This window comes from Cyrtonyx montezumae, unplaced genomic scaffold (assembly GCF_038088225.1).
Source record: "Cyrtonyx montezumae isolate F1298 unplaced genomic scaffold, pur_monq_1.0 scaffold_10, whole genome shotgun sequence".
Taxonomy (NCBI): domain Eukaryota; kingdom Metazoa; phylum Chordata; class Aves; order Galliformes; family Odontophoridae; genus Cyrtonyx; species Cyrtonyx montezumae.
The window spans coordinates 56,425,560-56,441,139 of NW_027071826.1; the positions used below are offsets into that span (position 1 = coordinate 56,425,560).

Sequence of the window (15,580 nt, forward strand, 5' to 3'; positions counted from 1 at the left end):
AGAGAGCCACATTACAGCCAACGTACATTCTTCAGATAAAAATCTGAGCTGCTGCGTTCAGTGGCAGATAGCTGACACTCTTTCATTTTCCATCTGCAGGAACTTCCAGCCCCTTTGCTTGATGATAACTTCAAAACTGAGCAGGTAGAAGCGACAGCTGCCAAGTCTGAAGACTGTCAGGATTCTATGCAAATAGCCTGGCGCTACCAAAATGTACCAAAAGTGGAGGTAAGTCTTCATAACTCTTTACCCACAAAACAAGTGCTTTACAGCAAGTGCTGCGGGATTACCTGCCAGTGCTAAATCGTCATACAACAGTATACATCTTGAGACACAGGGAGAAAAGGAGAGCTTACAAGGAACGTAAAACTGTAATACAGACAGTAAAAATGTAAAAGAGAGAATGAAGTGCTGTGAGATTTTTCAGTGAGTACTGTTAAAGTTGGAATAATTCGGTCACTTACAAACTTCCCCTGGACGTAGCAGTTCACAAATGACTGAGGAAGGTTTGATCGACAGTGCTTACTAGATCTCTTTAATGACAGTATTGTGTTGAAGCAAGCTGTTGACTTGCTTAGCCATGTGCATAACAACTAAAGTAAGCACTTGAAATTATATCAGCTTCACTGTCACTAGAAACTAATCGCCGTGCAGGGAGAATACAAGAAACAAGCCCAGTGGTCAGTCATTCAGACTTTACAGCTGTTTGAGTTTTGTGAATAATGTATTTCCTGTGGCTGGTGACTTTCTTAATTTAATGGTGCAATGAACCTTTAATAAAATTACAGCATTTTGACTATGCAGAACAGAAAACTTGTTTTGCCTATACATTTTAGTCTATGCATTTTATAGATTCTAGTTTAGGTTTAGTCATAACTGCCTAGTAAGTTCAGTCATATTCTTAAAAAACATAATTGGAATGTGACAAAATGATCTTATAAGGCTTGGCATGTTTGGTTTTCTGTGAAATTGCACAGACATGGCTATATAGTTGTGTCAGAAAAGACTTATATATGGTGACATGCCAAATCAAACAGCCTCCAGGGTAATCATATAATCTCATCAATTTTATTATTGTGGAGCTTGCTGTGCCACTTTGAACCATCCCCAAAATAAACTGTCTGATTTAAAATCTAACAGAACACCCAGTACATCGATATGGAAAGAATTGCAAGTGGTTAACAAACAGTGTTCTGATGTTCTAACAAAAACAGAAAAACAAATAACTTGGTTAGGTGTGCACTCACCCTTTGTTACTCAATCCAGTATTTGAATATTTTCTGATGTGATACCTAATGCGTTTGTCCTCAATTATTAAAATTTGCTTATGCAAAATAGAATAAAAAGATCAATCTTTGGCAGGTTGTTTCCATTGTTATTGTTGAAGGTTTTTTAAATTGGATTCTGATCATTATGAATAGCTGATATACGATACTTCAGTGCATAAATTCCATTTTTAAAAAGTGAAGAAGTCCAGTGCTTAAGCATTGTATGTTAAGAATAATTCAGTATATTCTAGCAGTCTGATGAGCATATTCTATGGAGGATAATTTCTGATGCTGCCTTACAGCACCCTGGATGGTTTACTGTACTCAGAAATATCATTTAATCAACAGCTTCAGTCACAGTTCATTCTTTACTCATTCTTTTGTCAGGAAAAAAAAAAAGAATAATATTTGAAGGTTTGTTTTCCAAAGGGATTGAACTAAGATGAATACATTTCTGAAAACTACTACCAAAACCTTTAAAGGAGAAAAGAGAAAAAAGCTGTACTTTTAATTGGAACTCTGACCACGTTTAGCAGAAAATGTTTCTGTCCAGGATATCACTTTTCACGTATTAAGAATGCTGACTAAAAGTTAACTTGATGGTAATCCCGATGCCTTATTTAGTTTTTACTTTCAAGTAATTAAGAGATTAGTGTTAGTAGTTTAGATATTAACTAACTTCACTTTTACTGGACCTCTTATGGACTAGCTAGGTGACTGGCCTTTATGATATTTATGCACAATATTTATGTTACACCTCCTCATAACTGTCTCAACTGTTGTTTACGTACGTGCATTCACCTTGGACATCTGAAACAGATAGATGGTTTATCAGAAATCTGTCAGAGGTCTTGATTTGCTTAATGTATCTTTGCCCCTTTGCTAGCTTTCTTCTGTTCTAGAGGTTAATTTAAACTTCTGAGTACATGGATAGCCTGTTTCACAACACAAGACTGTGTTTTTTCTTCCTTTTTTTTTTTTTTCCTGAATGAACTGCTTATGTTCTTGGGGCAATATATAAACTGTCACAGCATGAAATCAATTTTCTGCCTTGATTCATCCTAAATCTGAGATTTCTAGCACATTAGTATTGCAATTAGAAACATTAACAGCAGACGGTAGCATAAAAGCACACTCTGCTCACTGACAATTTAGTGTATTTCTCCTTGTGCAAAACAGGAGTCCGGGAAAGAACTGGCCTGAGCCTACAATCCACTAATAAATTTATCACATCAAACTTAAGAGGAATGGAAAGTTTCTGCTTCACGGTCTCCATGGTCATTCTGCTAAGGCAGATTATTCATGCTTACTTGATTCAGGTAGGCTTTTTGCAAGCTTCCCCACTAAGCCTGGGAATGCAGTACATTGAGGCCTATTCATAGGCTTCTGGCATAGCCCAAGCTTTTATTGCATGGTGTTTTATTATAGCCAAATCCTAGTCTCCACCCAGTTTGTAGGCACTGTGCTTATTCTTTTGAATCAAGAGAGGTTATCACCTACCTTAATCCATGCAGCAGGGTGGATTAAGGACACCAATGTGCCTCAGGATTCTCAAAGAGGATCCTGGAAACTTCTTGTTTCTTCTTTTTTGCTGTCTTTACTAAACTCTATTGGGCCTCAGCAAGGATTTGCATCTGAAATGGGCAACCTGGAGCTTTCCTCAATGAAGACATCAGATCAAAGTTCAGTTAGTCAAGGCCTTTCTAAAACATTAAGGGGGCTTGGAAGTACACAATAAAAAGATGAGCTCTGGCAGAGATTGCAGTAAAAACACTCTGATCTGTAATCCGGATAAAGAATAGATTATAGGCCAAAGAACAGCCCCTACTTAAATTGTTTTCAGGATCTTCATTTTAAATAAAGGTACTTTTTCATAAAAATTTTTGAGGGTTCAGCTTGATGGATCTTTATGTTGTGTTATATTTCCTTCTTTAAAATTCAGTTGCTGATAAATGAACACTGGCTTAGAAAGTCTGCTTTCCTTACTAAGAGCAATATAGCTTTTATAAATATGTATCAACAATTCTGTTTATTTTTAAAACTGAACTAATCATCTGTGTCAAAATAATGAAAGTTTGGGGTTTAGTTTGCTTTGATTATTCTGCTGTTTCTGTAGGAAAGATACTGCAATCTACTTTTCAGAGATTATAACTAATAACTGTCCAGGCCTAAAATCCAGTAATTAAAGAACAAAATATTTACTCTAAACCAAATTATACTAATTAATTGTAATAGTTTAATATGCATAGGTCATCCAAAAGTAATGCCTCCAATTAATTTTCATGAAAACTACCATCAATAAAAAGCACACAGTAACACTGTGATAGATCAAGTTCTCAGGTACAACACATTCCTTTCTAACGTGGCCACCACCATTAGCTATGTTCACCAGTAATGAACAAGAGTCTGCACTACACCAGTGGAGTTGACCCACTGTCACTACTTATGAAACACACCACCCGCCATCTCATTGTGCTCACATCCGCTCTTTGGTCTCCGTAATTGTTCAGCAAGCATCAGTGAATGTCATTGGATACCATTTTTTCCACACATGGGAATACAGTGACACACTTTCGCCTCATCCACACCTCCATGGCAGAATTTGTTCTGTCAGTGCACCCCTCTACTGCCATACCACCACCTGTCTCTGACATCACAAGTCAACGGAATAAAATAAGAGGCATTACTTTCAAAACAGCCCTTCTGTATGTGACAAAACAAGTTATAAAATAAAACTGTGGAAATAAGCATGTGCTTGCTTTCGGAAAGCTAGTTATAAATATGTGGCTATACCTGGCATGTTTATAACTCTTTGCAGTTATAGGGCTTATTTTATTAACAAGACCAACTTTCATGAAAATCAAATGCTTCATGTGATGTCTGGAGCTGAAACTAAGTTATTTGCTGCCTAATGTACAAAAAAAAAATACTGCCACCCCATTGTAATAATCCAATAAGCCTTTTGTCACTTCCATTTATAGCAAGAAAAGCACATGTTGAAATTGAAGCAGAAGTGGTTCTAAAGAACTTTCCTTACATACAAACAGGCCTGCTCAATTTTCAGATAGCTGATAAAACGTGTACATTGCCTGTGTAAAAAAATCATTTCCATAGATTGTTCAAAGTTGTTACATAGTCTAGTGAAAAATGTTCAAAACTGTTGGAGCAGTTCTGGTCACTCCTCAATATTCCATTGTTTTTAATACATTCAAAACAGCATTTAATTCCATCTATGAAACAGAGGTTTTTTTATTTATTCATTTTAAGCTTTTCAGTTATATTTTTCTATTAATTGGAGATAGCCCTGTGATTTCAGAAGTGATAAAACTCTTGCTCAGCAGCAGTACTGCGGCAGACATACTTCAAAATTGCTTACCAATAGTCCTAGATCTCTGCATTTCCATTCTCAGCGATAAAATTAGAATTGTCTTCTGGTACTTATTTGCCTTTCTGAAAAACAGCTATCATTAAATGCAGAAGTAGGTAACATATTCAAGTGACTTTTCTAACATATTTCTAACATATTTTTGTGACTTCTCTTACAACAAATAATCATCTAATAGATGTAATCACTGTTGCTGTTTCCACAGACCAGCCCAACAACATCTATAAAGTTTGGACATTATTATGATGTTTCTAAAAAAATGTCTCCAGAACTGCTTCAATCCATAAAGTGGCACAGTTTTTTCCTTCCTGATGAGATGCCTTTAGAGCCTAAACTAAAAATGTGGTAAGTTGTAATTCCATGCGCTTCTGTTGTGCATTCACATTCTGAGTGCACGTTGGTTGTAAGGGATATTTTTTCATCTATACTGGCTGTGAAAAACCTTGTAGCCCTATATTGCTCACAGGTATTTCAGCTGCAGTTCCCATGTCAGCACTACATGCCACAAATGTCAGCAAAACTACTGTTACACAGAGGCAGCTCAGTATAGTGACTCCTCAGTGGGAGGAAGCAAGTTGGCATAGGCAATTAAGGCAGACATTACTAGGACAGCCTACAACACAGCTGAATACTCAGTTCAGCCCTACTGACAGTTGTCTGTGGGGACTGAGGAAAACTATTACTGTCTGTCTATGAACTACTCCCTGAGCACCATGCCCCATCGGCTCTCATGAGTGTGCGTCAGGTGGCTATCAGGAATATGAAGATAACCATTCACAGTTTCTAGGGCTAGGACAACAGGCCATCCTTGACCTACATAGCTTAGGATGCTATATCACATGAGTTTATATGTGACTCTTACTTTTTACATCCTACAGCTGCACCTAAGGAGAATACAAAAAGAAAAAGCAGGTGAAATTACTCTCCCTAATTATGTGTCTTACACAACACCCTTAATTCCAGAGAAAATCACGAACTCTTATCTGAACAAATAACTTACTATACTTTGTCTTCCACTAATGAATTAAAGAAGACCAAAAGAAAATAAGTGACAGCAGCAAAGACTCACGTTAGCCTGTGGCAAACACATCCATTGTATTTTTCTTAAAGATATTTCAAGTCTTGTCCAATGTAAGATGTGAACTAGCAGTTTCTTTGTTCAGCTCAGTCACTAATTTATAACTAGCTTCTGTGGATCCCAGTGATGTAGGGCCAACTCCCAGAAGCACTGGTACAGCAAGCTTCATCGCATGAGGCTTTCATTATAGTAGACCTTAGTATCAGGGAAGTATGATACTTTAATTGTATGCCATTCTAATAAAAGTTCATAATCTTTACCAATGACAAGTTTATTTAGTCATTTACTACGTTGATTTTTTATTACTGATACTGGTCATACTGCATTATTATTAGAACACAACGTAGCGTGGCAAGGAACAGCAAAGAATAAAGGACACATCAGAAGTAGTGATATATCATAGAATCATCGGGGTTGGAAGGGACCTCAAGAGATCATATATCTTCACATTTCCTACAGACTTCTCTGTGTGTCTTTCATCATTCACATAGGATCATTGGTATTCTAACTCTGATGGTTGTCTTCCCTGGCTACAAACTCTACTGGCTTTGGATTCCTTGAAATTGAATTGAAAAAGCTGCACTAAGTACTCCTGTTTTGCTCTGCCATGACGAGGCTGTACAGCTTTTGATAACATTCAAGAAAACTCTGGAAAACACAAAGCTGAGTTTAGGTCTAGAATGGGGATATGTGGCCTGCAATGGAAGAACAGAAGTTCAGTAAGCAAATCTAAGAGTCTTAAAGCAAGTTAAAAACTGACGTGGCAAGGACAGTAACTCTGTCACTGACAGTTAGTAGGACAGGCAGTAATGAGCTGCAGTAAATTATAGCAGTTGTAATATAGACTACACGTAAGGTAATATTTTTCTAATGATTAGCACTAGAAGTTACCTTGCAGACACAGGCTGGGAATACTGTAGAATCTCCATCACTGAAAATTTCTAGGGACAAGTTAGGTAAATATCTGTCAGAGATAGTTTAGACATAGTTCATCTTGCCTTAGGGCAAGAAGATAGACTACCTGACCTCTTAAGGCCCCCTTCCTCCCTGTCTTCTGTGACTCTTTAATGCACATTAGTCAAATCATATTAAATATAAAACTAAGTATGAATGTTACCAATTATTTCTCCGCTTTCAGAAAATTTCTGCTTTTTCAGAATTGCAACTGCTTTGCACTGTACTTTTTTTTTTTTTTTTTTTTTTTTTTTTACAAATATTGAGATAGACATCAGAAGAAAGGATTCTTTCCTGAAGGAGCGAAAACATGGCTCTCCATCCTGTCCGGATGCAATGCTTCTGGCTCCTAAAGCTAGCTCCAGTGTAATAGAAGGGTAAACATTTCTGTTCTCTTGATTAACTAGACAATGCTTTGAAAGAAAGATTTAAGTGCTATTGTTAACCCTTATCAAAAAGAAGCTGGCAATTTGTCCTACTGAGAGCTTGAGCAAACTTCTTTTACTGCCTCTTACAGTGAATTAGGAATGCAGACATGGCTAGTTAGCATGTCTACACTCAGAGGACGTAATTCCTTAGAAAAAAGTTGCTTTGACCTTACACAGCCTTCTCGTCATGGCCGAAATAGTACCTGGTAAAATAATTCTTAATTATCTATATGATACTGCAATGTACTGTAATGTATTTGGATGAAAAGTACCTCAAAGAAATACTGATAATCAAAAAGGAATTTTAAGAAATGGCTGCAAGGATGCCTTGACATTATGGCAGATCACTAAAAATTATTTAGAATGTTCTGTTTATTCAAAGGAAATTGATGGAAATAGCATTATCGCTGAAAAATAGCGTTCAAAGTAAGGAAATTCTCTTCAATCGTGTAGGAGTGCAGCCCATACTCAATGCTATGTTTGTTTTTTTCTTTAAATCCGAGAATGTATTGCTTTCATCTTTAATACAGAAATAGAAGAGGAAGAGAAAACTAATAGCTTTACCTAGTACATAATTTCCCATAAGTATATGGTATTGCTGCAGACAAAGAATACACTGTTAAAGCAAAAAATAGAAGAAAGGTGTTGTGCCCCATTTTCCTAACATTCTCTTGATAATGAGTATAATGGACATAAATTCTACTACGCTTTAAAGTACAGTGCTGCATGTATTAATGAGCACAACCCTTTACTGTAATGCTTTGTGGACATCCATGTCTTTGTAAAAAGGACTAAATCACTTTGGTGCTTCTAATTCTAAAACTTTAGACTGTTCTTTAGTGCATATGTTCTCTGTAACTGTAGCTGCTGTCAAGGGCACAGTCATTACAGAGCTGCTTTTCCAGGGTGAGAGGTGTAAGGGCTTTACGTGCACCAAAACCTCCTCATCCTTCTTAGAAATAACACAACTATGGTGTTGACTTTCTATCTGCTCTTGAATTTGGCATCCTTAGGGACTCTCAAAGAGAGGAGATCGGCCGACTGGTTAGTCAGATCTAAGTTACTAACTTTTTACTTTATAAAGTCAACAGTATTTGGAGGTTTCGTACATCACTTAGAGTACAAAGTAATTCTTTTTTCTTCCTTGTGCTTTTATGCACGTGCTTGTGTTTCCTCAGTGACAGAGGGAGGTGAGAACTACTGTATGTACTAGAACTACAAAAAGGAGAGCAAATAACATAATAGCTAACTTAAATTACTGGGTCTCCTTTTGGAGGATAACTCCAGGTGAGTGATTCATTGCTCTGTGATAAACATTAACTGGAAACAGATTGAGAAGTCCGTTTTCATAAAGGAGGTAGTAACTGGGGATGGATCTTCGATGCCAGAAGAAAGCATCACCTTTCTCTTCAGCAGCTCAATAGTTCTTAGGACAATGTGGTTACATTCTAGCCTTAGTCGTGCTCAGTTAACAGGGCTGTGCAACTGATAGCAGCTGGCTCCAGTCGCTGTTGCTAGGATATTCAGGTGTCCTTTCTGTTGCATTGCTAAAGCTGATACTTAACAGGAAGGCAAAAGTACCATCTCTGATAAGTTCGCACATCTCTGAAGAGGTGTGCTTCCTACCTTCTGCTTTACTTCTGTCCCCATTAAATTGTAAGAAGCAAGAGTGAAGTCTGATTATTTGGAGAACTAAAATAGTTAAGCTGTAGTTTTTCAATAATACTCTTAAGTTGTCCCTTAAGAATGTAATTACTTTTGGAAAAAAAAGTCTAGATTTACAGATAAATTTAGATAAAACAGGTTTAACTGTCTTGCCTAATGGGGTCTCCATATACATAATAAGGCTATTTGTCATACCCTTGATAGCCTAACCTTTGTTAAATGCTTAGAAACTATCAACAGCAAAGTCAAATGCTCTTTTGTAACCAGGATACCTTCTTGCCAGCTCCTGCTTTATCCATTACTAAATTGCTAAACAACAAAAAAAAAAGTAAAGAAAAAACTGTTTAAACTCATTATCAGAATTAAATGGTGTTTAGTAACAAAGCTAAAAAAAGAATAGAAATTACAGAATAAAAAAAAATAGCTTATTTCCTTCCTTATATATTATGGCAAACATTGCCAGAAGGGTAATGCAAGCTGTTTTATAAATAGCATTTCCACAATATTTTTCATGCCCTTATTTACTTAGGACAGTTCACATTCAAGAATACCATTAATATTTTAGCCAGAAGCAAAGAGCCACTATTTTCACATTCAGAAATAAACCCTATATGCATTAAATTACTGTCTTTAAATCTTTCATTGCTGATAATATCTTGCATGCAGATAAATCAAAGATAGCTTTTAAGTCTTGGTAGGTTGTTTTGTGTGTTTGTTTCTCCTTAATTTTAGAATTCTGTGATTTTGGTAATACTTGGAGCATTTTGTTCTTCTATCCATTTTTAAAAGTCAGTACAGGCAAGTACTATAAACCATAGCGTATTCTGCAATCACACTAAGAATAGCATGGCAAGCTTTGCAATACTATCCAAAGCCAAGTAAGGGTTGTAAGTGTTAGGTGCACTCCTGACTACCAGACAGTTGGAAACCCCATCCTATTGCTGGTGAGAATACTTTTCTGTCATTCTCAAAAGGATAGAGGAATAGCAAAAAGGATACACAAATGCTTCTGGTTACTCTGAAGCTCTGCAGATTCGCTCCAGCTCTGGCAAAAGTAGGAAGAAATCACCGCACTAAATAAGCATGGACTGTGTTGTTCTTACGTGAACACTTGGAGAGAGAAAACATTTTGGCTGATGTAGATGCTAAGCCTTTGTCCCGGGCAGCTACTCCGTAAACTTAAAAGACAGAGTAGGTATAACATTTGATAGGAAAGTAATCCATTCCCAAAGTAACAACATACTCATATGTTTGAGATGCTCTATTTTGTATAGCAAGGCAGACGTTGCACATTAAAAGTCCCATGGAGATGTGTACTGCCAATTGTTTGCAGCTGTGAGATTCATAGGTATTACTAGCTTAAGTACTAAAACTAAAAGCAATTTGAGTTTAATTTCAAACCTATGAGAAGTGTCATCTGAATGGTTTTTCATATGGAATATTTTAAAACTTGGAATTTATATAAACATATAATGATTTTGATCTCATTCTAGACACTGATGAACTTTCTTGGGTTGATGCTATTCTCTGAAAGAAGTATGGTAGCCTATGGTAAAGCAACTCATTAAATTCTTCCCAGTGCAAAACTATGAAAGCAAAATTTCTTGCATTCGCTTAGGTGTTCCTTAGTAAAATATACTTAATACTATTCAGATAATATTATCTACTTTCACTAATGTAATAGGAATGCTTCCAATAATGTTATCAGACCAAACATATAAAATGATTGCTGCGACTAAGACCATATTTCCCATGAAGATTGGAGTCCACAAGTCTTCATGGTAATTGGTGAGATTGTAACAAAGTGTTGAAGCTAGAAAAGTTAGAAGGGTTAAACTCACGCTTCAGTGAGAAGCCTACATCAAGTCCAGGCACAAAAGCCAGTATGCTCTACAGGATTTAAGAACTAGCATGCCTCTTTAGAAAGTTAACAGCTGCCTTTTTTTTTTTTTTTTTTTTAAGTGAAGATTAGGACTGTCTGTCCTTCGCCTTTGGACTGGAGAGCGTGGCTAGAACAAATATCAGAAAGCAATGCATTGGAGGTGCAAGAACTGGAGGTTCTAAGACTTTGAGGAGAACGTGTAGTAAACTTTCCTCTCATTTTAGCTGCCTAAATTTAGGCAACAGTTCACTTGTATTTTTTCATTAGGTGGGGGGAGGAGTTGTTTTTTTCCTTAGATTTTTAATCTTAGCAGTTATTTTTCAACTAACACAAAGATAAATTATACCTTACAATTCTGCTCCCTTGCAAATAAAGGAGTACTAACACCGTAATAGACGGATACAGAATGGATCCATAACAGAACAGAGTAGATTTTATGCTCCATTGTGGTATCAGAAAGATCACTAAAAATAAAAGCAAATTATGCTAAACAAAAGTTGTAAAGTGGAAATTTTCTACCTTTCATTTTTTGTTAGTTTTGATTCTCATAGTGTTTGTATGGCTGAAAGCTTTACATAATAGAAAGTCGGCACTGTTCTCCAGGGAACTGACTAGGTGTACTCAGAATAACAATTGGATAGCTATTTTTCTGCTATAGAAGATTAAGGTTATGCTGTAATGGTTGCAGTTTTAAGTTGCTACTTTAAAATCATTAAACTTACACATGTGAGATTAAGATAAGTTAATTATGTCAGGCTAAGAGAATTTACCTACCACAAAGTATCTGAATACTGAACTAGTTACCAAGAACCAATCACAACTGCTTTTGATGGCTACTTTAATCAAAACAGGGTTGTTTCTTTCCTTCTATGAGACACTTCTGCACTGAAAACTGCATGTTACTATATTTTTAATACAGCTATTAGAGAGTATGTGTTATTAAACTATTTCTTCTTTCCAACAGCAATATGAACTCTGGTTATGCAAGGCTGCTTCAGTCCATTCAGAGTGTCATTTACCAGGAAGGATTTGATGGCTCTCATCCCCAGGTACTGAGCACATTCATACTCTGCTATTACCCTGAGCTGAGATTTTCTGATTTTTCAAGGGTGGCAAAAGAACATCCTAGAAAAATTAACAAGGAGGAAGCAGTTTCTAAACACGGGGGACGTAAATAAGATAAGGAACTAGAGATTGTGGTTCATAATTTAATGTGCATTTGGAGCTTTTACCTGTTCTTAGCATGTATGCAGAGCATTTGGAGAAGAATCATCGGCCAGGGTTATCAAAGAGCACAGTCTACGCAATTAGCTAATAAATGGTTTGTCAAACACTGTGAAATTAAATAAAATGCATTTTTCACCTACAGAGATCTTATTTTCAAACCATCATATTAGCAATAATATGCTTTAGCTTCTTGAGACTGAACATGTAAACTCGCAGATTCTTTCAGTGCTGCGGGGACCGGAATGAACTTCTCAATTAGTTAAATGGTGTGTAATTTTGCTTCAACTTAAGTATCAAAACATCTTACTAGACTCATGAAAATCACTCCTCACAAATTGTCACAGACTTGTAAGGATCACTTGATTGTAATGAATCATACTGTGGGTAACCAGAAATAAGCTCAACAAGATAGAATTCAAAACGATAGTTCTGGTTTGAACAATGCCCTCTCCCCTGTTCTTCAGTGTATCAAATAATATGTCATGCCTTTGGAGGTGATGTATATAAAATAAGCAGTATCTATGCTCTAATGATAAATATCTTCCTTAGTGTAGAGTAGGAATATTACTGGAATACAAGTCAATTAATACAGATGCTGGAGAATGTTAATACAGCAAGACTATGTGCTGCTCCAAGCTTAATATCTGAAAAATGCTTTTTGTGGGTTGGATGTATTGCTGTCTAAGAGTATATATTAGAGGCATTACTCATACAGAACGCTTGCATTTGAATTTGAACCACTGGCTGTCTGTGCTCAGTCCCAGTTTATCCCCCTTCTGCCACTCCCTGTGGCTGACAGCTCAGCTAGGGCCAGAGAGCTCGTGGGCTGCATAAAGCAGCAAGGAGCCTCCTCCTGAAGGGATGGGGCTGGTGCTCCCTAGTCATCTCACCAGCCAGGTCTAACAGGAATGCATCTCCTGCACACATTCCTGAATTAAAGTTTTCAACAAAATAAAGATGTGTGGGAGACAAGATTTGATTCTTTTCTTTCTACAGACAAGTAAATACTAAATTTTGTGAAGAGGGATTTTCTGTACTTACTGTTCACTGGTTCAGAATGTCTTATTAGAGCCAATAAAGCAAAACCAGACCTTTAGGTCAGCCAAATTTAATAGCATGAGTAGACGAATATGTCTATGAAGAGAAGCTCTAGAAGTTTGAAAAGGAATTCTCTCAAACCAGTTTACCTATCTAGCTGGATGTTATCGCTTGCATACACATTCATGTGAAAAAGGTGATGGTGTGTATGAATTATTGGAGTGAGACCTATTACTGTTTGATAATTCTTTTTAAAACAAAGTTTCCTCTTTCCCACACTCACTGTTTCTCTGAATACTCACATTTTTGCATTTAGAAACAGCCTATAATGCACACCTCTCAGAGTACATCCAGAGTTGGATGTTGTTTTGGGCCAGAACACACCTTGGAGCTCTATGTTTCAAACCTATGCAAAATTCATCTGTTACTGCATAACCCCTTCTTTAACTGAGTCTTGAGAAGTAAGGAGATAGCAGTAGAGATAGTAGAGTAAGAACCAGCCTATGTCTTTCAAGACTTTTGTCCTTTCCTATGTATTGTGAAAGCACACTCATCTGAAAAGTTTATGCATGTAAGTTCTTCAGCCCAAAATGATGCACTCTCACTAGGATGGGTCCTATTGACAGTGGCTTTCATGAAGACTGGGGAAAATTGTGAGGGCCTAAATGTGTTAGTGAGGAACTGAGGGATTTACTACTGACTTTCAGTAGATCCAGTAATCACTGCATGCGCGTGATAGAAGACAACAGCTTGAACATTTAGTGCTTTTCACACTATACAGCATAAACTTTTTGAAGTCTCCATATTCTGAAGACCTAGAAACATGTTGCTTCCTGGGTCTGGATCCAAAGGAGATGTTTGACCTGACTGGTTAAAACACCAGATACTTTTCACTACTGTTGCACTATATGGCAATGGTACTTAGTTACCATTCCTTGTTATTGACTCGTCTTTATGGACTAAGGGTATTTGAAGAGGAGTCTGGAAGAAAACGCAACTCAACCCTGCTGACAAAGATTTGACTCAGTTAGAGGAGATAGTATGCTACCATTAGAGGTTTAGAACTCCAGTTAAGCACTTAAGAAAACTGGCCAAGCATATCCAGTATCTACCACAATTAGTTAATAATAGCATTTTATATGACAATCTGCTACTGGCTGTCATAGATTAATATGCCCTGCCCTAAGAATCAAAGGACCATGCAGGACAGACGTGAACTTTTGTTTGTGGTACTAAGCTACAGAAAGACTTGCTGAAGTTTACCAAAACAGTTTACCTGAAGTTTACCTGTCACTTTACACTGACCTGAACAACTTTACTGAGAACTATGCAAAAACTCAAGGTCTGAATCACCTGTAATCCAGAAATCTGAGTATCCATTCTATTTTATTTTTTTAAATATGTAGTCTTTTAGAAGTCTCCTTGTAGACATCTATTACTGGCACATTAAGTATCAATCATCTTTACAGCGAGCATGGTTCTACACCATACAAAACAGCTCAGTTGTTTCAGGATTATTTATTTCTTTTAATGTTTGGCAGCAGAACATCCACGGGCATCTTCTCTTGCATTAACATTTCTCTGGCATACTGCAGAGCTCATTGGCAAAGCTCAAAGTTTTGTGTAAGAAAGCTGGAGAAGGATGTCAGAGTTTCATTTAAGTTAACTTTCTTTAAATTCATCATAACCCTTCTGACCAAAGCAATCATTGTTACAGAAACAACATGACAGTTGCTTTTAAGACATCCAAACTAAGTGTTTAAAAAATATTATTCTAAAAGAAAAAAGAAAACACACACACATTTTTCTGCTTTATATAAGAGCGATGCTATAATGGGATGGAAAGTACCACAGTAATAGCAGACAGGCAAAGCCTATGGCTACAGCAGATGAGAACAAGCCCAAGAACAGGAGATACAAAGGAAAAGGGCTGCTTACCTTTAGAAGGCCTCAGGCATACAGGCATCTCCAGCAAAAAAGGACCTCGCTTCCACTGCCAACCCTTAAATGAGGGCTGGGATGGGGTGGATCCCGGCTCCGTCTCTTCCAGTCACTCAGGTACATTGCATGCACCTGAACTCCCCTGGGTTGGCCCTGCCTTCCACCAGGTGCTCCATCACTGGTTCAGGCTGTGACATGTCATTTCTACTACAGTACATATATTCTGAAATTTTGAAACATCAGAAACCTTTTTCTGCATGTTGAACAAAGGAGTTTTCATAAATGCCTGATTTTGCTTAAGCAAACATCAAGAAATTCTTGAATCACTGAAGTCACTAAAATCACTAATGTTAGACTAGATTTGGTTTTCCTTTATTTTATTAGAATAGTGGACACTCGAGTTTAGCAAATAGAAGTCAGATTTGACCTTTACTGTTCTTACATTCACGTGGACATATAAAAAGTTAACTTGACATAACTGAATCATAAAAGTCTTAAAAGAGGCTTTCTCTATCTCCCCAGTCCAGACAAGGAAGCATTTCTAAGAGCAATCTCTTCTCTCACCAGGACCTTTCCTCTGGACTCTGTACAGTGTTTTGTGCTTGGTAGTTATTGGTCATTCCCAGTGCAGTTCAGGATGGGGAGATGAATACCTACAGTTTATGGAAGCATATAATAGTAATGAAAAATAAGCCTTTATTTTTCTAAACTAGG

General features: G+C 37.0%; 1 protein-coding gene across 1 annotated transcript in view; it reads left to right on the plus strand.

Moving 5' to 3' along the window:
• ELP4 (elongator acetyltransferase complex subunit 4) overlaps window positions 1–15,580 on the plus strand; it is a 125,635-nt gene that overhangs the window by 23,139 nt on the left and 86,916 nt on the right. The window contains exons 4-6 of the mRNA XM_065755434.1: window positions 100–228; window positions 4,859–4,998; window positions 11,625–11,709. Of these exons, the coding sequence (XP_065611506.1) occupies window positions 100–228; window positions 4,859–4,998; window positions 11,625–11,709 (354 nt within the window). The remainder of the gene's footprint in view (window positions 1–99; window positions 229–4,858; window positions 4,999–11,624; window positions 11,710–15,580) is intronic.